This window comes from Nuphar pumila, chromosome 3 (genome assembly GCF_984573655.1).
Source record: "Nuphar pumila chromosome 3, dmNupPumi1.hap1.1, whole genome shotgun sequence".
Taxonomy (NCBI): domain Eukaryota; kingdom Viridiplantae; phylum Streptophyta; class Magnoliopsida; order Nymphaeales; family Nymphaeaceae; genus Nuphar; species Nuphar pumila.
In genome coordinates this window covers 50,804,950-50,828,179 of record NC_143251.1, presented here as the reverse complement: position 1 = coordinate 50,828,179, position 23,230 = coordinate 50,804,950, and the positions used below count along the sequence as shown (strand labels likewise).

The 23,230-nt window shown below is 36.8% G+C and overlaps 1 protein-coding gene across 2 annotated transcripts in view; it reads left to right on the top strand.

Moving 5' to 3' along the window:
- Positions 1-2,692: 2,692 nt before the first annotated feature.
- LOC149842867 (Acid phosphatase/vanadium-dependent haloperoxidase-related protein) overlaps positions 2,693-23,230 on the top strand; it is an 84,912-nt gene continuing 64,374 nt past the window's right edge. The window contains exon 1 of one of the 2 annotated variants that reach the window (XM_090001616.1): positions 2,693-3,141. In XM_090001616.1, the coding sequence (XP_089857742.1) occupies positions 2,987-3,141 (155 nt within the window). In that variant the 5' untranslated portion in view covers positions 2,693-2,986. The remainder of the gene's footprint in view (positions 3,142-23,230) is intronic. The other variant, XM_090001617.1, reaches the window with a different exon arrangement.

Below are 23,230 nucleotides of genomic sequence, written 5' to 3'. Positions count from 1 at the left end.
CCGGATGAGAGTTACAGCGTTGGGCCGTGTTGCCCCTTGTGTGAATGGACTCTTTGGAGTGATATGCAAGTAGGCATTCTTCATTTGAGGACTAGTTTGGATCGTTGGAAAATCGCAAGTTGGTGCTTAAGGGAGTTGATATCCCTATGGCACGCGTTGGTGGGCGTCTTTCTATGCGAGAACCACAAAGGACTTGAAATTGCCCTTATTGGGGTTGAAAGGCACCCCAACCATCTGCATGAAGATGACAAGTTTGTTGTGCGGGTGAGGATGTCCTGCTTGTGTTTGGGACTGCACTGGAGTCCCACGAGCAAATGATGCCATATGTTAATAGAGCAGAAGATCACTATCTAAGTGATCGGAGGCGCGTTAAGGAATGAGACTTGGCGTGTTGAAAGTTGCAGCGATGATTGATGGAATCCAGAATAAGTTAAGTAGGGTAAAGAAAATAAGTAAACTAAAGATGAATAAAAAGAGAAACTGGCATATCAGTTAAGACTGTGTTCTTACTTACACCGGCATTGTCGAGGACGACAATGGTTTAGGTGGGGGAGAATGTCCTGGACTGAGTCTTCGAAATGGGGCATGTGCAGTGCGAAGATCTACTGAGTGAAAAACACATTGAGTGTAGGAGTGCACGGTATACATTGGCTTGATCGGTGATAGCGCCACACGCGATAAGCAATGATATCAACGTTGGTGCATCACTGTGTGGCGACACAAATGTGGAGAGTTATTTGGTTAAACAGTGCCAACGGATCAGAGGATGTTGCCTTTGAAGATTTGGTTAAGGACCTCTCGGCTTGCAAGAGCTTTTCATGTGTAGCGGTTGGATGCACGGGGGTGCATGTGGGTTAGGGTTAATTCTCCCAGAGATCACCTTAGGTGGTTCCAACCGAGTATGGTGACTCGAGGCTAGGCGAGTGAATGCCTAGGCACCGGCGAATGAGTCTGGGTGGTGCTCTTTGTTATGATGTTTAATCATCAACTGGTCTTCGAACTGGAGGCTGCAAGGTCTTGTTCCTTCAATGACGAGGTTTTGCCTTGTTGTGTGCATGGAGTCGCAATATGCTCCATGGCATGCAAGGCTATGGCAAGTTTGTGCCCCTTTCGGTAGTGATAGCTGGTATGGGGCGATTATGCACTAAGCAGCATGGACAAGATGAAATTCGCATTTGAAGATGCGCTTGATTAGCTTCTGTTAGGCAGCTGCGCACGAGGTGGTGCACATGGCCAATGAAAATGATTCAGCACATGGAAAAGTGTTGGTGCACGACCTTTGGCCGTTGGGCGGCCGAGACTGGGCAATCTGGCATGTTGCGGGTTTGCGAAAAACTCTATGCCCATGACACAGTCAATGATGTAGTGTAAAAAGTTATTGAAAACTTGTATAATTGTTTAACATTATCCCTAAGGTCTCTATAATTTTTAAAGAATCTCATTTTATTGATTAAACATTACATAATGAAAGCTTGACTTAGTTTAGAAGGTGGTTTAATATAAGACGAATTGAAACTCCCTATCATGATTCGAGAAAGATGTCCCAACACTATAAATAGGGACCTCGTCCTTAGCCTTATGCAATTTAGCAAAGAGACAAGCTTGAAGTCTATCTCATTTGGTTTGCTCCCAACCTTTGTGTTGGAGATATTTTGAAAATATCGCAAACAAATGCAAGATATTATCTGGTCATTTTAAACTTTAAAATATCAAGACATTTTCAAAATATCATGATATTTTTGATAAAATTGGTGAATAAAATCTCATTAACTGTCATTTAATGTATCTGAGAGTCAATACTATTCAACCACCCTCTCATCTACCAGGAACATGCAATTTTCTACAATGCATCTTAGGAAAGTGTTGAGAATAAAAATGGTTTCCCAAAACTGATCTTGGAAAATAAAAGCCTTACATGTGTTGAGAATAAAAAAACTTTCCTAAAATCCAGCATGAAAATTAAAAGATTTGAATTATTTTAATTAGAAGTTTGAATTTTTAACAAGACCTTAAATCTATATCATTTTTTAAGATTTTTATTTTGCTTTATATTTTTTAAAATTATTTAATTTATTTTAGCCATTATTTTACCCAAAAAAAATGTTCAAAATCTCACTAGAAAAATCATGACAATAAATTGCCGTTTAAAATTTTTGTCACTATAATGACATACCATATGCATTTTGCTCATGAACCGGTCATGTGCATGGTCATACATGAATTTGGGTTTTATTAAATTTGCATTCTGTCACAAACCTAAACCATAACCGGTATCATGACCAGATTTGTTAAACAAACATTATATTTATGATTAATCATGTTTAAAATCATACTTAACTTTTAAATAAGAATTATTTGATTTAATTAAATAAGTTTATAAGTCATTTGATTAATCCTATTCCTAACCTATTACTTTTTTCCAACAAAAAACTCCAACCTCATAATAGGGAACCACTTGGCAGAGCTACAAGCAACTCGTATAACTCACATAGGCGAAGTGAGCTGAGTACGAACGGTATGGGGGAGCCTCCTTGCACCTGATCCGCACTCTGTGTGCCGTTTTGACGATGGGAGGGTCTCGCAGTGACGGAGGCAAACAAGGATGTCAAGGAACGCTTCGAAAACGACGGGTGCCGGCATATTCTCTGTGCTACCAGACAAGTAAGGGATATTCATACCTGATCCCTCTCAGGGGTTGGGGTTGGAGAGAAAAAGCGATAGTTTGTTGCTTCACAACACGTCTCTCTCTCTGCTTTTGCCCGCCAAATGAGCATCAAGCTGGTCGCTGGTTATTGGTGAAAGCGTCTTGTTTAGCTATCACCCTCATATCGAGAAGAAGCACGGAGGAAAGTTATTAGATTGAAGGTGCTCGAAAGAGGAGGGTTCGTGGGTATATATATATATATATATATATATATATATATATATATATATATAGAGAGAGAGAGAGAGAGAGAGAGAGAGAGAGAGAGAGAGGTCGTGGTTGATGGAAAATATTCTCGACTCCTCTGTTTTCCATTCTTCCTCGTCTGTAATGGAGTCGCCGGCGAGGAGCTCGTCCTCTGCGCTGGGCAACTCGCCGCTCATCTCGGCTTTCGTCGCGTTTGCGATTGCGCAGTTGATCAAGTTCTTCTACACTTGGTACGCCTTTTTTCTAGCTAAATTTTGACTGCCCACTTTGAGAATATTTTTCTTTTGTCATAAAACATTTAGTATTGTTGTTGGTCGCTATGCTTGTGGTTGGAGTCCGTTTTTTCCTTCATTTTTTTTCCATCTTTTTTTGTAAACATGAAATTTTGAAACTTTTGATTCCCACGAAGTAAAAGTTACATTCATGGTCTTGCTTAAGATGATGCTCAGAAGTCTAATCTAAATGTGTTAATAGATATTCTGCTTTTGTTTTTTTTTTGGGGGATTTTAAGGGCACACCTATATGTATATAGTATGCTAGTTCAAGTTTTCTTGGTTTATTGTTATTAGTTTACATATTGGAACGCCCACAGAGATGAAAATGAAGAAAAAGAAGGCTCATGTATGACTTTGCTTAATGGTATATGTAGGGGACTCATGTGTGATAATTATGTTAGTGGGCATGCTTAATGCTAATGAAGTTGCCCGTATGCAGAGTTTGGCACCATAATGACAAGAAGCCTATGCGGAGACCATCGTATAATTCTCAGAGGAAGCTTTTTGTTTACCTATCATCACTTTCGATTTAATAGTTAGGAAGAAGGGTTTCGTTTTAGAATGCCTCAGACAGGTTGCTATTTATTGGAGAAAATTTGAAGTTCAACGTTGATTTAATATTGTAAAGGTTGGACTGTTTTCTTAATTTCTAAGTGTAAATGTGCAGGTCCAGTGAAGCTTTTGGTTGTTAGAAAATGCCAAGCTGGAGCTCAGGATAGATCCTGTCTCAAGCTTGGGCAGCCAGGCTTGAGCTTGGTTTGGTTTTGCTCATGAGCTCTAAATCAAATTTTCAGCCTTAGGCTAAGTGACTGTTCATTCTAAGCTACACCATCATAAAAATATACTTGAATGCAGACAATGCACAAGAAAAAGATATAAAAATGTTTGCAAAAATATTGCAGAACTTGTAACTTCAAGCAAGGCTTGATGTTGCTTGAGCTTGACTTGCTACTTTTCAAACTCAACATCAATGTTTAAGCTTGAATAGTAAGCTTAATAATCAAGTTCAAGTGAGCTTTTAACAAGCTGAGTCCAGATCCAGCTTGAAATCACCGTGCACAAATCATGAATTGTGAAAGAGAAAAAGTTAAGAAAAATATACAAACATTAGGAACAAATCTTGATTCATATATTAACACAGTGTGACCTTGAATGTATTCAACAAGATCCATGTCATAATAGAACCGCTAAAGAAAGATGCTATGACAAATAACAATAATCATAACCAGGAAAGGAAGAAACAAATGCTAGAAACAGAATTGAAATATCATATTCTTAACTGTACTAGTTTATGAACTACCAACTGCCATAAGGAGGCCAGAGGGAGGAGATCCGTGATTAGGGATGTAAACAAGCCAAGCCAAATCAAATTTAGGTTGCAGGCTTGATTTGTTAATACATATCAAGTTCAAGCTCGAGCTTACCTCAAGCCTATCCTACCAAGTTTTAACTTGATTTGGTTTTGTTCACAAGCTATATATCAAGTTCGAGCTTAATTTCGAACCTAAGCTCTTTATCATCTTTGACATCAGTCTCATCATTTTTATCATCTCCATAATGGATTATTTGTGAACTTGAGGTATTTTATTCAGCAAAAGGCTATTAAAAAAAACTTATGCATTCATACTTATGGCTATTAAAAAAAACCTATGTATTCATACTTATAATTCAGAAAATACTATATTAGTTTTATCTCTTAAGCATTTTGTTCAAACTAAAAGAAAATAAAGATGGCATGGCTAATTTTAACTAAAAAAGTATGAGTTTTGTCTGCCAAGGGCACACACTCGGACATGGTTTTTATAATAAGACCTACAAAAAGAAATATAAGATAAAAAGAATAATAACATTGAAGGAGGAAGTTGTAGATGTCTGTCATGGGTGCTAAGCTAATAAAGAAGAGATGATAAAACTAATGTTTTCCAAATCTACATTTATTTTTGTAAGCTATATATATGTATATGTGTGTGTGTGTGTGGAGGGGTGGTGGAGGGGGAAATATTGGCTACACTCTAGAGTACCATACCGTACCCTCTAGCTGAAACTCATAAATGCAAGCTTTATTTGATCAATTGGACTTTGACTCCACAGATGTGTTCAACATAGCCCATTTACTAGGAAATGCACTTTGGATAGAGTGGTTCAGCATAAAAGCATGATTTTGTCAACCATGAAATTTTAGTGCATTGTGAATTGCTGAATTTTGCAGCCTTCAAAAATTCTGCTTATACCACTCAATTGGATGATCTAAAAATGTTTTGACTAAAGACCCATAGGGCTTGATCCACAAAAAAATCAAGAAAATGTGAAGAAACAAGTTGTTTCTACTAGTGAGCATGGTAAACTCGAGGGTAGCCAATAATATCCTTATCCCTATATATATATATATATATATATATATATATATATATATATATATATATATATATATATAGCAAGGTTTTAAAACCCGTGACTCGGAACTCGACTCGTTCTTTATTGACTCGTGACTCGGCGGGTCAACTCGGTGACTCGGACCGGGTTTTGTTAACTTTTGATTTTAAAAGAAAGACACTATATAAATTATCATTTAAACATATAAAAGTTTGTAGAATGACTTAATTACTAGTGTAATTGATTAATAAGTAAAATAACATCAAGTAAAACTATATCTAACTTATAATTACTCATCTAATAGCAAAAAATGATACTTAGCAAAATGAAGAGCAAAACTCAGTAAAATAACAAAACAAAAAAATAAACTTAGTAAAATGAAAACAAACATAAATTCTGGAAAACAAACTGCAAATAAAAAAACAAAACAAAAATATGAAATTACCGAAACTAAAACAACAAATGCAATGAGATTGAGACTAATGATACACAGAAATGAACATACGACAAATAATGAACTGAAATAAAAAAAAACCCACCAAATTTGAAATGCAGGTAAAAAAAATTTGCAGATATGAGAAACTGCTCTAATACAAGATGAACAAATGATTCAACAATGAGATTAAACAGAAAGCAATTAATGCAGGGAAAATGCGGATAAAAATGAAAATACAAAGCAACAGAAATGACATGCGAAAATGAAAACTTAGAGGAATGTTGTGCAACTCACCATATGATGCATGGTACTGAGGCGTACGCCTCAGGTACTGTCTCACAACATAAGACTCAACGCCTCGCTTCGCCTCAGTGTGCATACAACATACATACCTTCACAAATCTCTCCGAAAAAACTCGCCAGAAAATTTGCACTCGCCGGAATATCGCGCGGCGACACACTGTTTTTGCTGGAGAAGATGCGTCGGATTTGCAACGACGCCTTACTGTTCACCGTCGATGTGTTTGCTTCGTTCCCAAAAAAAATAACGATACATACCTTCACAAATCTAGTCGGAAAATCGTGCCGGAAAATCGTGCCGAAAAAACGCACGGCGTCGCTGTTACTGTTCACGCCAGAAAATCCTTGCCGGCGTCGCTGTTCATGCCAGAGCTATCGTCGGATGGCTGAAAACTGAAGAGTCGAAGACCTTCTCGGCTTCTCCTCTCTTCAGTCGAGAGTCTCGAGAATGCTTGAAAACTGAAGAGTCGAAGACCCTAAAGACCCTTTAAGGGTTTTCGTTAAAAGGTAAAGTTTTTTTTAATTTCAAAATTGCCATTTTCACTAAACCAGCGGGTCTTCAGTGACTCGTGACTCGGTCCGAGTCGCCCGAGTCAGAGTGATCCTTCCAGCGAGTTTTGTCAAGGCAAAGGTGGCAGAACTCGCCCGAGTACGCCAGGACTCGTGACTCGGCCGAGTCAAGCCGAGTCAGGTTCGAGTCAAGCCCGAGTCTTGGCAATCCGAGTATGCCTAGCCGAGTTGACTCGCTGGAGGGCCGAGCCGGCCCGAGTTAGCTGAGTCAACGAGTTGACTCGGCGAGTTTTTAAACGTTGATATATATATATATATATATATAGAGAGAGAGAGAGAGAGAGAGAGAGAGAGAGAGAGAGAGATGTGTAGCTTCCATACCATCCCAGGCCCCTATAGAAAACACACTTGTGTGTGTTTTTTGCTTAATCTAAACCCATAGTTGTGATCTCTATGCTTTATTTAGTAGAAAACATGTATATGTGTTTTTAACTCAATGATGCAACTTTTCTTGGAAGTATTTTAAAAGATATTTTTCAGTAAAAAAACGTTTGTATAAACCGTGCATCAAATCTTACTTTTTTAACTCACACTAGTGGTAATGTCCGGGTCGAATATAGGGAATGTGTTTAAAAACTTTTGTACTCCATACAATAACAAAACTTTATTGCCTTAAGAAAACAAAGCGTTCTACCCTATTACAAGAGTTCGAACATAAATTAAAAATTATTACAACCCAATTAAATGGCCAGAGGCCCCCAAAAAATTTTAAAAATAACGAAAAACAAAAATATGCAGGGCTCCTTCTTTCACGGACTAGCTATTTTGCTTCATGCGGGCACGACCCTAGCGATGACACTTTATTTGCACATTTGAATCCACCTGCAAAACACCCTAAACGCGCAAAACAAAACACACGCACCCACTGGATTTCCAATATAACTAATGTTAGTTTTCGCGAATAAAAATAATCAAATCTACCGAAGTTGCAAAAAGAATCTAATTATACTCACTAGCTAAAGAAATCAAAGCCTAAACTATCATGTAATAGAGTGCTGAAAGGACAAGACTAAAGAAAACAAACTAAACAGAGGCTGCAAGTTGTAAGCAAAACACACAGGCCTGGTAAGCTGGCCAGAAAACTGCAGATTGACTGTTGACATGCTGATTTTGACAATAAAATGTTTAATCAGAGGGCAGTCTCCACTATTAGCTGAAATGAAATGGGGATCTTTGAAACACGAGCTTAGATTCACAGGGGCAAGTGTCAAGAATGACACTAAAGCATAACCCTTAAAAAGGGTATAACTGGAAACAAAATAAAAATAAAAATGTATTCTTTATTGATATGAAAAACCAATTGCTTAAGAAGCATTGGAATGAAATACAAGAGGGGCTGCACCCAAAGTTACCAGTCGAGGAAGCGGGAGCGGGAAGCGATACAGGAAGCGGGAGCGGGAAGCGAGGCACTTTCAAAAATTTAGGAAGCGGGGAAGCATGGGACCACTTAGAAGAAAATTCCGAACCGTCTCGGAAGCGACCTAGGAAGCGAACCGGAAGCGAGGGGAAGCAAAAAAATGAAAAAATGGGGAAGCGTGGGGGGAAACGTGGGGGAAGCACGCTTCCCAAAAAAGGGGATGCTTCCCCTCACGCTTCGGAAGCGCGACGTTTCGCGCTTCCGAAGCGCGCTTCCCCCTTTACTTAGGCGCTTCCGGTAACTCTGGCACCCCTTTATATACACAACTGAAAGAGGACTCAATAGAGCTGTTGGACACAGTCCAACAACTCTATTTAGAGCTGTTGGACTGTGTCAGTCCAACAACTCTATTGCTAGTCAAGTCTGGACATGACTTGACTAGCGACAATCATTCTAGTTCAAACTGAACTAGATGACATAAAGACAAAAAAAATAAAGAAAAAAAATTACAGAAAAGAAAGAAATGAAAAATATATTTATATATATATAATATTATATATATATATATACATATATGTACAGTTTTACATTTTAACACTCCCCCTCAAACTTACGGTACAATGAGCGAAAGTTTGTCTAAGAGAAAGTGAAATCGGGGAGCAGCGAGAGGCTTTGTAAAGAAGTCTGCTAACTGATATTCTGAAGTGACATATGGCAGATCAATTATCCCGTGTAGATATTCCTCTCTGACGTAGTGACAATCCATTTCGATGTGTTTGGTGCGTTTGTGGAATGTTCTGTTACTGACAATGTAGATCGCACTTTTGTTGTCACAACACATTTGTGAAGCCTTTGTTGCTTTAGCTCCCATGTTAGCTAGCAGTCGTCGGAGCCAAACTACTTCCATGGTCGTGGTTGCCATGGCTCTGTGTTCAGCTTCGGTGGATGAGAGATATATCTTCTGCTGCTTTTTACACCTCCACGAAATCAATGATTCCCCTAAAAAGACACAAAAGCCAGTGATTGAATGTCTGTTATTGAGATCACCTCCCCAATCAGCATCAATATATGCAATTAAATCAAGAGAAGAGGAGGAAGATAAGAAAAGTCCTCGTGAAAGAGAAGACTTGATGTATCTGATAATACGCATGACTGCTCCCATATGAACAGAAGTAGGAGCATGTTGAAATTGACTTGCTGTATGAACAACATGTGCTATATCTGGTCTGGTAATGGATAGATAGGAAAGTGCCCCGACAAGCTGTCTGTAAGGAGTAGGGTCTGCAAGAAGTTCTCCATCATCAATCTTCATTTTAACATTAACAACTTCTGGAGTGTCAACTTTCTTATCATCAGTAATACCAGACCTGAAAACAATATCAAAAGCAAATTTAGTCTGAGATAATAAATATCCTCTAGGAGAATAAGCAACTTCAATGCCTAAAAAATATCTCAACAAGCCCAAATCAGTCATTTCAAAATGAGATTTAAGAAGTGTTTTGATTATTTCAACTCCCTGTTTATCGCTTCCGGTGATGATCATATCATCCACGTAGAGAAGAAGCACAATGATCCCTACATCAGAATTCTTAATAAACAAAGTAGTGTCAGTTAAACAAAATTGAAAACCAATATCAATCATAGCACGACTAAACCTATCATACCAAGCTTTTGGTGCTTGTTTAAGTTCATAAAGAGCTTTTTCTAAGCGAAGGACTTTACCCTTAGGAATACTTAGACCAGGAGGGGGTTCCATGTATACTTCTTCAACTAGCTTTCCATTTAAAAAAGCATTTTTGACATCCATTTGAAAAATAAACCATTTTTTGATAGAAGCTAAGGCAATTAAGGTTCGGACAATTGTCATACGAGCCACCGGAGCAAAGGTTTCTTCATAATCAATCTCATATTCTTGGGCATAACCTTTGGCTACTAAACGGGCTTTATATCTTTCAAGAGTACCATCACTCTTGGTTTTAATTTTATAAACCCATCAACATCCTATAGTTTTCTTCCCTGGAGGAAGATCTTGAATATTCCATGTAGAAGCCTTTTCAAGTGCATCTAATTCAGCTTTCATGGCTTCTATCCATTTGATATCATTTTTTGCTTGAAAATATGTGGATGGTTCTTCATATGAGTGAATTAATGCAATAACTGCCCTATATGTGGGTGAGAAAGACTCGTATGATACAAACTTTTCTGGAGGCCTCGAGACTCGAGATGATTGTCTAGTTGGAATGTTAGAATATTTTTTAAGTGCACATGGAGGATTAGACTCTTGTCGCCTGGAATATTAAATACTAGTATCTCTATGAACTTCTTCATTTTCAACATTAAGATCAATAATTCTTTGATCATCATCAAAGTTATAGTCAAGGTCATATTCATCAGATGTTGATGTTAGATCTAGCAAAAAGGAGTACTCAGTGACATCTTTTAATTTTCTAAAATCAAAGAAGCTCTCCTTTTCAAGAAAGGAAACATTTGTAGGCACATATAGTCTATTATTTTTGAAGTCAAAACATCTATAACCTTTCTGTTTTTCAGCATATCCTAAAAAGGCACAGAGAATCGCACGAGGGAAAAGTTTATCATTTTTGTCAATAAATATGAAACATTTGCACCCAAATATTCTTAGTCTAGAGTAGTCTGGAGAAATGTTCATAAGTTTTTCAATGAGAGTGATATTTTGTAACGAAGAAGATGACATCCTATTAATGAGATAGGTGGCAGTTAAGGCAGCTTCTGCCCCAAAGTCTTTCGGGACTTGATTTGCTATTAATAAAGTCCTACTGGTTTCTATAATATGGCGATGTTTTCGTTCTGCCAGTCCATTTTGTTGAGGTGTATAAGGACAAGATCTTTGATGTGTGATGGCATGCAATTTAAGATAATTTTGAAAATCTATGGATAAAAACTCTCCCCTTGAATCTGTGCAAAAAATAGTAATATCATTTTGACACTTGTTTTTAACCATATTATGAAAAGTTTGAAAGTATGAAAATACTTCAGACTTATGTTTGAGAAAGTAAATCCACGTATGTCGGGAGAAATCATCGACAAAAATAACATAGTAAACAAATCCTCCTTTAGAAATTACTGGTGCATGACCCCAAACATCCGAGTGTATTAATTCAAATGGTTTTGAAATGGTAATCTTTTCATTTTGCCGAGAATACAATCTTTACAATCAAATGATTCAGAGTTACAAAATTTCCCTAGATTTGGAAAATATTGGATTTTGGCTATATGTGGGTGACCAAGTCTCTTATGCCACAGTTCCAACTCTATTTTTTGAATATTATAACAAAAAACTTTCTTCGGCATTTCCAAAAAATCTATATAATAGAGTCCTTCTTCTCTATGGCCTTCCCCAATCAGCTTGCCTGACTGGCGATCCTGTACCCAACAACCATGAGAAGAAAATGAAATATTACACCCATAATCAGAAATTTGAGATACAGATAAAAGATTTAAATTTAATTTAGGAACATGTCTAATTTCTGGAATAGAAAATTTCTTTGTTTTATAATTTTTTTTCAAAATTTCCTATTCCTTCTATTTTAAGAGAAGTCCCATCAGTAGTAAAGACCTTTGACACACTTGTTTTATTTTTAACACATTTGGATAGACTTTGATTATTTGGGGTCATATGAAAAGATGCACCAGAGTCAAGGAGCCAAGAAATTTTACCTGGATCAGAAAAAGATGAGGCTGCTGTGCCGGTTGAAGCTTCAGATGAGGAAGAGACACCTTTGATGAGAGGTTGAAGAATCTCCATTAGTTGGGCCAGGGAAACTGGTGCATCCTGATCTTTAGGCTCCGATCCAGCAATTGCAACTCTTTTTTCTCTCAGCTCCTTAAGTTTGGGACATTGTGGCCTGTAGTGTCCCGGTTCATGACAGTGATGACAAATAACTTTCTTCCTATCATAGTCACCATTTTGTTGGTTAAAGTGAGGAGGCCTATATGATCGAACATGATTTCCTGGTCTAGACACGGCTAAAGCGGAATCATCTTCAATTTTTAAAGAACCTTTCCGGAGACGATTTTCTTCCATTGTTAACTTTTCAATAGTTTCAACAATAGAAGAAATTTTTCCCCGGTGAAGTAGGGCCGATATAGTGGTTTCAAATTTCGGCTTTAATCCAGTGGTAAACTGGTAAAAATATTCAGCATCGAGTTGTTTCTGACGAAGCTCGATGTCTTCGGCACAATGCCACTTTGGTTCTAAAAGGGAAAGTTCTTCCCAAAGTTCGGATAACCCATTGTAATATTCACGAATAGTTTTGTCATCTTGTGTCATCATTCGAACTTTTTCTTGGAGGTTGCACACGTGTGCAATATCTTTAAGGGAATACATATTCTTAAGGTATTCCCATGCCTTATCGGCATGATCAAATTTGGCAAGACTTGAGCATTTTTTAATGTCAACGCTATTGATAAGCCATGACATTATCTTCACATAAGATATTCTTCATTCTTTCCATTTCTTCTCGTATGAGGCAATAGCCTTGATTTTCTCTTCTTTCGATAGAGGGACCTCTTTATCTCCCTCCTTTTTAGTAAGAGATAGCTTAGGTTCCGAATCAGAACCATCCACAATCCCCCATAGGCCTTTTCCCAATATATGGTGCTTCATGATTGAAGCCCATGTTACATAGTTCGTATCACTTAGTTTCATAGGCATGATGGTGACTTTATCATTGTCATCCATCGATTACAATGAAAGAAAGAATAGGGATAGAAGAGAAACAAGAAGGAAAATGAAAAAGAAAGAAGAAAAAACAATACAACAAGATGTGAAATCTTCCCCAATAAAGTGATAAAACACTTATCTTCAAGTGGCGAACACTTTTGCAAACGGGCACGGAAATCGAGGTAGCTTTTCCTCAAGATTTAGTATTTCCACGGCTCTGATACCATGAAATGAAATGGGGATCTTTGAAACACGAGCTTAGATTCACAAGGGCAAGTGTCAAGAATGACACTAAAGCATAACCCTTAAAAAGGGTATAACTGGAAACAAAATAAAAATAAAAATAAAAATGTATTCTTTATTGATATAAAAAACCAATTACTTAAGAAGCATTTGAATGAAATACAAGAGGGGTTGCACCCCTTTATATACACAGTTGAAAGAGGACTCAATAGAGCTGTTGGACACAGTCCAACAGCTCCAGTCCAACAGCTCTATTGCTAGTCAAGTCTGGACAGGACTTGACTAGCAACAGTCATTCTAGTTCAAACTGAACTAGATGACATAAAGACAAAAAATAAAAATAAAGAAAAAAAAATACAGAAAAGAAAGAAATGAAAAATATATTTATATATATATATATAATATTATTATATATATATATATATGTACAATTTTACATTTTAACATTAGCAACCAATCAGACGTGATCTAGTTTGATTGATGTCTGCCAAATCTAGCCAGCATGGATCTAAACTGTAAGAAAGCACAATCCACAACAAGAGTGTCTCTCAACAAGTTCTCACAAAGGAATCACAAGAACCATAAAGGTTTACAAAGAGAGCTTCGACACAAGAACAAACACAATACCCCAAAAGGGGCATTCAAAATACTTGAAAAATAAATTTATAAGATTGGGATTAAATCCCACACCACAAGCATACAATACAAGGGGAATAGTCCCCATATTTATAGAGAGAAGGAGAGGAGCCTCAAGGGAGTCGTTGGACTCCCAACGGCTCTAATAGAGTCGTTGGGAGTCTAACGGCTCCCTTAAAGTTGCACCTTTTTTACTAGTCAAAAAGGTGAAGCCTAAATGAGTCCTAAAAGGGGTGAGTTTAGCTAGTTCTAGTTATGTTTCAACTAGAAATAACTAAACAAAAAACTAACTAGAAAAAAAGAAAATATTACATGAGATTACATGCCTATGATATTACATATGAGATATTATATGATATTACATATTTTAACACTCCCCCTCAAACTTACGGTTGGATAACCGAAAGTTTGCCTAAGAGAAAGTTAAATCTAGGAGCAGCGAGAGGCTTGGTGAAGAAATCAGCCAACTGATATTCTGAAGCAACATAGGGAAGATTGATGGTGCCGCACAAAAATTCCTCTCGTACATAATGGCAGTCCATTTCTATATGCTTAGTGCGTTCGTGGAATGTCCGATTGCTTGCAATATAGATAGAGTTCTTGTTGTCACAACACAGATTTGATGCTTTTGAACTTTCAACTGCCATATCAGAAAGTAGACGTCGAAGCCAGACTAATTCCATAGTGGTTGTGTGAAATGAAATGGGGATCTTCGAAACACGAGCTTAGATTAACAAGAGCAAGTGTCAAGAATGACACTAAAGCATAACCCTTAAAAAGGGTATAACTGGAAACAAAATAAAAATAAAAATGTATTCTTTATTGATATGAAAAACCAATTGCTTAAGAAGCATTGGAGTAAAATACAAGAGGGGCTGCACCCCTTTATATACACAGTTGAAAGAGGACTCAATAGAGCTGTTGGGCACAGTCCAACAGTTAGAGCTGTTGGAATGTGTCAGTCCAACAACTCTATTGCTAGTCAAGTCTAGACAGGACTTGACTAGCAACAGTCATTCTAGTTCAAACTGAACTAGATGACATAAAGACAAAAAATAAAAATAAAGGAAAAAAATTACAGAAATGAAAGAAATGAAAAATGTATTTATATATATATAATAATATAATATTATTATATATACATATATGTACAGTTTTACATTTTAACACTCCCCCTCAAACTTACGGTACAATGAGCGAAAGTTTGTCTAAGAGAAAGTGAAATCGGGGAGCAGCGAGAGGCTTTGTAAAGAAGTCTGCTAACTGATATTCTGAAGTGACATATGGCAGATCAATTATCCCGTGTAGATATTCCTCTCTGACGTAGTGACAATCCATTTCGATGTGTTTGGTGCGTTTGTGGAATGTTCTGTTACTGGCAATGTAGATCGCACTTTTGTTGTCACAACACATTTGTGAAGCCTTTGTTGCTTTAGCTCCTATGTTAGCTAGCAGTCGTCGGAGCCAAACTACTTCCATGGTCGTGGTTGCCATGGCTCTGTGTTCAGCTTCGGTGGATGAGAGATATATCTTCTGTTGCTTTTTACACCTCCACGAAATCAATGATTCCCCTAAAAAGACACAAAAGCCAGTGATTGAATGTTTGTTATTGAGATCACCTCCCCAATCAGCATTAGTATATGCAATTAAATCAAGAGAAGAGGAGGAATATAAGAAAAGTCCTCGTGAAAGAGAGGACTTGATGTATCTGATAATACGCATGACTGCTCCCATATGAACAGAAGTAGGAGCATGTTGAAATTGACTTGCTGTGTGAACAACATGTGCTATATCTGGTCTGGTAATGGATAGATAGGATAGTGCTCCGACAAGCTATCTGTAAGGAGTAGGGTCTGCAAGAAGTTCTCCATCATCAATCTTCATTTTAACATTAACAACTTCTGGAGTGTCGACTTTCATATGTATTCCCTTAAAGATATTGCACACGTGTGCAACCTCCAAGAAAAAGTTCGAATGATGACACAAGGAGACAAAACTATTCGTGAATATTACAATGGGTTGTTCGAACTTTGGGAAGAACTTTCCCTTTTAGAACCAAAGTGGCATTGTGCCGAAGACATCGAGCTTCGTCAGAAACAACTCGATGCTGAACATTTTTACCAGTTTATCACTGGATTAAGGCCGGAATTTGAAACCACTAAATCGGCCCTACTTCACCGGGGAAAAATTCCTTCTATTGTTGAAACTATTGAAGAGTTAACAATGGAAGAAAATCGTCTCCGGAAAGGTTCTTTAAAAATTGAAGATGATTCCGTTTTAGCCGTGTCTAGACCAGGGAATCATGTTCGATCATATAGGCCTCCTCACTTTAACCGTCAAAATGGTGACTATGATAAGAAGAAAGTTATTTGTCATCACTGTCATGAACCGGGACACTACAGGCCACAATGTCCCAAACTTAAGGAGCTGAGAGAAAAAAGAGCTGCAATTGCTGGATAGGAGCCTAAAGATCAGGATGCACCAGTTTTTCTGGCCCAATTAATGGAGATTCTTCAGCCTCTCATCAAAGGTGCCTCTTCCTCATCTGAAGCTTCAACCGGCGCAGCAGCCTCATCTTTTTCTGATCTAGGTAAAATTTCTTGGCTTCTTGACTCTGGTGCATCTTTTCATATGACCCCAAATAATCAAAGTCTATCCAAATGTGTTAAAAATAAAACAAGTGTGTCAAAGGTCTTTACTGCTGATGGGACTTCTCTTGAAATAGAAGGAATAGGAAATTTTGAAAAAATTTATAAAACAATTTTTTTTTTATTCCAGAAATTAGACAAGTTCCCAAATTAAATTTAAATCTTTTATCTGTATCTCAAATTTCTGATTATGGGTGTAATATTTCATTTTCTTCTCATGGTTGTTGGGTACAGGATCGCCAGTTAGGCAAGCTGATTGGGGAAGGCCATAGAGAAGGAGGACTCTATTACATGGATTTTTTGGAAATGCTGAAGAAAGCTTTTTGTTATAATATTCAAAAAAATAGAGTTGGAACTATGGCATAAGAGACTTGGTCACCCACATATAGCCAAAATCCAACATTTTCCAAATCTAGGGAAATTTTGTAGCTCTGATACCATGAAATGAAATGGGGATCTTCGAAACACGAGCTTAGATTAACAAGAGCAAGTGTCAAGAATGACACTAAAGCATAACCCTTAAAAAGGGTATAATTGGAAACAAAATAAAAATAAAAATGTATTCTTTATTGATATGAAAAACCAATTGCTTAAGAAGCATTGGAGTAAAATACAAGAGGGGCTGCACCCCTTTATATACACAGCTGAAAGAGGACTCAATAGAGCTGTTGGGCACAGTCCAACAGCTCTATTTAGAGCTGTTGGAATGTGTCAGTCCAACAGCTCTATTGCTAGTCAAGTCTGGACAGGACTTGACTAGCAACAGTCATCCTAGTTCAAACTGAACTAGATGACATAAAGACAAAAAATAAAAATAAAGGAAAAAAATGAAAGAAATGAAAGAAATGAAAAATGTATTTATATATATAATAATATAATATTATTATATATACATATATGTACAGTTTTACATTTTAACAGTTGTGGCCATTGCCCTATATTCAGCTTCTGTTGATGAGAGAGAGACCTTTTACTGCTTCTTGTATCGCTATGACACCAAGGATTCTCCCAAGAAGACACAAAAACCTGTAGTTGAGTGGCGGTCATTTGGATCACCACCCCAATCTGCATCAGTATAAGCAAACAGTTCTAAATTAGAGGAAGCATATAAAAATAAACCTCGAGAAATAAAATTTTTAATGTATCTAATAATACGCAAAACTGCGTCCATATGAACAGAAGTTGAGGTATGCTGAAATTGATTGGTTGTATGGACAACATGTGCAATGTCAGGTCTTGTGATAGATAGATATGATAGAGCCCCGACAAGTTGTCTATATGGAGTTGGATTCTCGAGTGGTTCTCCATCATCATTCTTCATTTTGACATTCACAATTTCAGGAGTATCAACGTGCCTTTCATCTGAAATACCTGATCTGGCAACAATATTCAATGCAAACTTAGATTGAGTTAACAAGTATCCCCTAGATGAGTATGCAACTTCTATACAAAAAAAGTATTTCAAAAAACCCAAATCACTCATTTCAAAATGTGTTTTGAGAAATTTTTTAATATCATAAACTTCCTGTTTATCACTTCCGGTGATGATCATGTCGTCAACATAGAGTAGAATGATGATAATACCTGCATTAGAATTCTTAACAAACAAAGCTGTGTCAGTAAGTCAAAACCGAAAACCAAAATCAAGCATAACCTTACTAAACTTGTCATACCAAGCTTTTGGGGCCTGTTTGAGACTATACAGAGCCTTATTTAGGCGAAGGGTTTTTCCTTTAGGAACAATCATTCTCGGTGGTGGGTCCATGTATACTTCTTCAGCTAAATTTTCATTTAGAAAAGCATTTTTAACATCCATTTAAAAAATATGCTATCATTTTATTGATGCAAGAGCTATTAGGATTCTAACAGTGGTCATTGTAGCTACTGGGGCAAAGGTTTCTTCATAGTCTATTCCATATTCTTAGGAATAGCCTTTGACCACCAACCGAGCCTTGAATCTTTCAAGAGTGCCATCACTCTTATTTTTTACCTTATACACCCAACGACAACCAATAGGTTTCTTGTTGTTTGGAGGATGATCTTGAATAGTCTAAGTGTTTGCCTTTTCTAAGGCTTCTAATTTGACTTCCATAGCTTTGACCCATTCTGGTTGATCCTTGGCTATATCATAACTGGAGGGTTCTTCATAGGAATGAATTAAGGCAACGAAGGCTTGATGTTTTGGTGAAAAAGACTCGTATGACACAAACTTTTCAGAAACTTTCGAGATTCTAGTGGATTTTCTAGATAAAGACGTAGGTTCTTGTTCCCTTGTGTATTTATCCAGGGCACACTGTCTTTCTAAGTTTCCTCTTCTAGAGTATTTAATGTAATCCTGATTGCCGTTAACTGGATCGGAATTAGTCATGTCCATCTGATCATCCAGATCAATTTCTCTTTCACTATCCCTTGGAACTCGATCTAACAAGAAGGAATACTCATCTATTTCAGTAGAGTTTTTGTTTTCAAAGAAACTTTCTTTTTCTAGAAAGGATATATTTCTTGAAATATATAATTTGTTGTTTTTAGGATCAAAACACCTGTAGCCCTTTTGACGACTTATATATCCTAAAAAGGCATAAGGAATAGCACAAGAAGAAAATTTATCATTCTTGTATGTAAAAACAAAGCATTTGCACTCAAATACCCTTAATATAGAATAATCTGCAATTTGTTTATAAAGTTTTTCAGTGGGAGAGATATTATTTATTGAGGATGAGGGCATTCTATTAATAAGATAAACAATAGTTAAAATAGCTTCTGCCCAAAAAACTTTAGGGACTTGATGTGTGAAGAGTAGTGTTCTAGATGTTTCTATAATGTGCCTGTGCTTTCTTTCTGCTAACCCGTTTTGTTGTGGAGTATAGAGACAAGATTTTTTATGTGAAATCCCATATGAGTTCAAATATTCTTTAAATTCAGTTGATAAGAATTCTCGCCCTGAATCAGTACAAAATATTGAAATATCATTTTTAAATTGATTTTTGACCATATTGTGAAATATTTGGAAAAATGAAAATACTTCAGACTTATGTTTAAGAAAGTAAATCCAAGTATATCGTGTAAAGTCATCTACAAAAATTACATAATACAAAAAATCACCTTTTGACATAACCGGTGCAAGACCCCAAACATCAGAATGTATTAATTCAAGTGGTCGAGTAGAAACAAAGGTTCTTTCATGAAAGGGTAGTTTTTTTCATTTTTCCAAGAATACATTTTTCACACTTAAAAGTTTCAAGATTACAAATTTTTTTCATGTTTGGAAAAAACTGAAGCTTGGACATACAAGGATAACTAAATCTTTGGTGCAAAAGATCCAAGCCTAATTTTTGAACATTACAACATAATGTATTCTTAGGTATTTCCAAAAAATTCATGTAATACAAGCTTCATTCTCTATGGCCTTCCCAAATCAACTTCCCTGACTGGTGATCCTGTACTCGACAATCATGAGAAGAGAAGAAAATATTACACCCATGGTCAGTTAACTGAGATACAGACAAGAGATTTAAATTAAGTTTAGGAATATATCTAATTTTTGGAATACAAAATCCTTTTGAGTTTTGAAAACTATTTTCAAAATTCTCTATTCCTTTTATCTCAAGAGTTGTTCCATCCGCAGTAAAAACATTAGATCCACTTGAGTTATCACATTGAGAAAGTAATTTTATGTTTGGTGTCATATAGAAAGAAGCACAAGAGTCAAGAAGCCATAGAGGTTTACTTGGATCGGAGATGCCAACAGAAGAGACGGCGACGACTCCAACAGAGGAGGAAGTTCTTTTGAAAAGTGGTTGCAGTGCCTCTACCAACTGAGTTAGTGACATGTTTTCAATAGATGCCTCATTTGATTCCTTTGAAGATTCAACAGTCATAAGGTTTTTTCAACTTTGGATAATAAGTCTTGACATGTCCTAGTTCGCGACAATAATACCTAATAATTTTCCTTCTTTCAAAGTCACTTCCTTGCCTTTCATTATTTGTCCTCCCAATATATGGAGGTTTGTATGTGTGAATATGGTTACCCGGTCTAGATACGGCTAGAACTGAATCATCATCACTTTTGACGACTCTTTTCTTAAGTCTATTTTCTTCCATACTTAGCTCTTCAATTGTGGCCTCAATAGATGAAACCTTTCCTCGATGAAGAAGAACAGATTTGGTTGAATCAAATTCGGACCTCAACCCATTAATAAATTGAAAAAAGTGCTCCACATTTACTTGATTTTGGCGAAGTTCAATGTCTTGTGGACAATGCCACTTTGGTTCAAGGAGAACTAATTTTTCCCATAGCTCGAATAGGCTATTGTAGTATTCCCTAATACTTTTATCCCCTTGAACCATATTACGAGCCTTTTCTTGGAGATTACATATGTGGGCAATATATTTAAGAGAATACATTCTTTTATGATAATCCCATGCATCATTTGCGCGTTCAAATTTTGCAAGGCTTCAACACTTCTTTATATCAACACTAGAAATAAGCCAAGACATGATCTTGGCGTGGCCCATTCTTCATTCTTTCCACTTTTTCTCATATGTGGAGATGGCTTTCACTTTTTCTACCTCTGAAAGAGGTACTTCTTTCCCTCCTTTGGTAAGGGTTAGTTTAGGTTCCTCATCGGTTCCATCTACTAATCCCTATAGACCTTTTCCCCAAATAAGGTGCTTTATGATAGAAACCCATGTTACATAGTTTGAGTCATTGAGTTTTATGGGCTTAATGGTGACATTATCATTGTCATCCATCTTACACACTTGAGAATGAGAATAGAAGAAAGAGAAAGAGAGGAGAATATTCTACCACAAAGAACAAGAGCAAGTAGCCTTCAAAGCTTTCACTATCAATTCTTCAAAAAAAATATTTACTTTCTTGAAGAAAACTTGAATGACACGATTCCCAATGCAAATTCACCGATGGCTCTGATACCATGTAAGAAAGCACAATCCACAACAAGAGTATCTCTCAACAAGTTCTCACAAAGGAATCACAAGAACCATAAAGGTTCACAAAGAGAGCTTCAACACAAGAAGAAACACAATACCCAAAAAGGGGTATTCAAAATACTTGAAAAATAAATTTATAAGATTGGGATTAAATCCCACACCACAAGCATACAATACATGGGGAATAGTCCCCATATTTATAGAGAGAAGGAGAGGAGCCTCGAGTCTAATGGCTCCCTTGAAGCTGCACCTTTTTTACTTGGTCAAAAAGTACCTTTTTGACTAGTCAAAAAGGTGAAGCCTGAATGAGTCCTAAAAGGGGTGAGTTTAGCAGTTCTAGTTATGTTTCAACTAGAAATAACTAAACCAAAAACTAACTAGAAAAAAAGAAAATATTACATGAGATTACATGCCTATGAGATGCCTATGAGATTATATATGAGATATTATATGATATTACATATTTTAACATAAACGACTGCAGACAACCGATCAAATTTAAAATAGATATATCAGGCTAGATAGATTTGCATCGAAAGTGCAGATTGAATCTGCTGAACCGAGGTATTTAAAATCCAAGAGAAAATAACACAAATCTGATCACGCTGAATGTGCTGAACTGAGTGATCTGCTGATCACACAAGTTAGCGTGTATGACGACCAAAAAGAACAAGACTGTTTTCACCGATGGTTGACAGATCTGGTCATGCTAACGCCAATGGTTGACAGATCAACACCCGTAGATCAGTTTGCACCGATTCAAAGCATATCAGAATGGTATCTGGGCCTACTCTGGCCTGATCAAGGCTGGCCTATAGGAACCTGACCAGATCTGTCAACGATGACAGATCTGGTATAGATTCCACGCAGATCAATCTGCAACTGCGCATCTAATAAAAAAATAAAATAAAATAAAAGAATAACTGAAACTAAAAAAATTATAAACCCATGATGTACTGCAACGAACTTACTTTGATTCTAATCTAAATGCAGAAAATGAAACATAAGTCAGACTATTCTAGATGCATTATTTGAAAGATTAATTCTATGCATTCCAAACAAAAAATATTTAATGTGCAGAAAAGTAACGAGAAGGGGGAGAAAAAGCATACTTGGGCTGCTTTCGAAGGAGGGGTTGGGAAAAGAGTGGTCGTCCTCCGAGGTTGCCCGCGTGCCACGTCGGCCTTCGACGAATCAAGAAGAAGAAGCCGATGATGAATAAGGGAAGGAAGAGAAGAAGTGGGAGAAAGAAAGGAGAAGACAGGTTGGACAGACCGGCTGTGTGTGTGTGTGTGAGAGAGAGAGAGAGAGAGAGAGAGAGAGAGAGAGAGAGAGAGAAGGGGCTGGTGTCAATCCCAAGAAGAGGCACCCCCCTCTTCTTGATTAATCCTATTTATAACTAATCCTAGGGTTAAAAAAATATTTTCTACAAACCCTGCTAATTTTTACTAAATTCAAAAGACACATTTTCGAAAACTATTTTCAAGAAGACTGTTAAAACAAAATATTAAATTTTCGAAAACCACTCAAGTGGATTCATTTTTTTGCACAATTTTTCTCATTTTGAAAGCTAATCAATGCCCTGCCAAAAGTCGATAAACACGGGTAATTAATCTTCTTTTTGCAATTAATCATGCACATAAAATGTGTATGTATGCAGAAAAATTATGCATGATCACTCAACAAAAACAAAATCAATGGTTCATATTGCACAAAAAACTTGATTAACTAAAAATAAAAAAATTCTTGTTAAATTGATTCAATCCAAAGCATGGTTTTTAGTGAATAAACAATGATAAACGCATCAAAAACACATACAAGTATGTTTT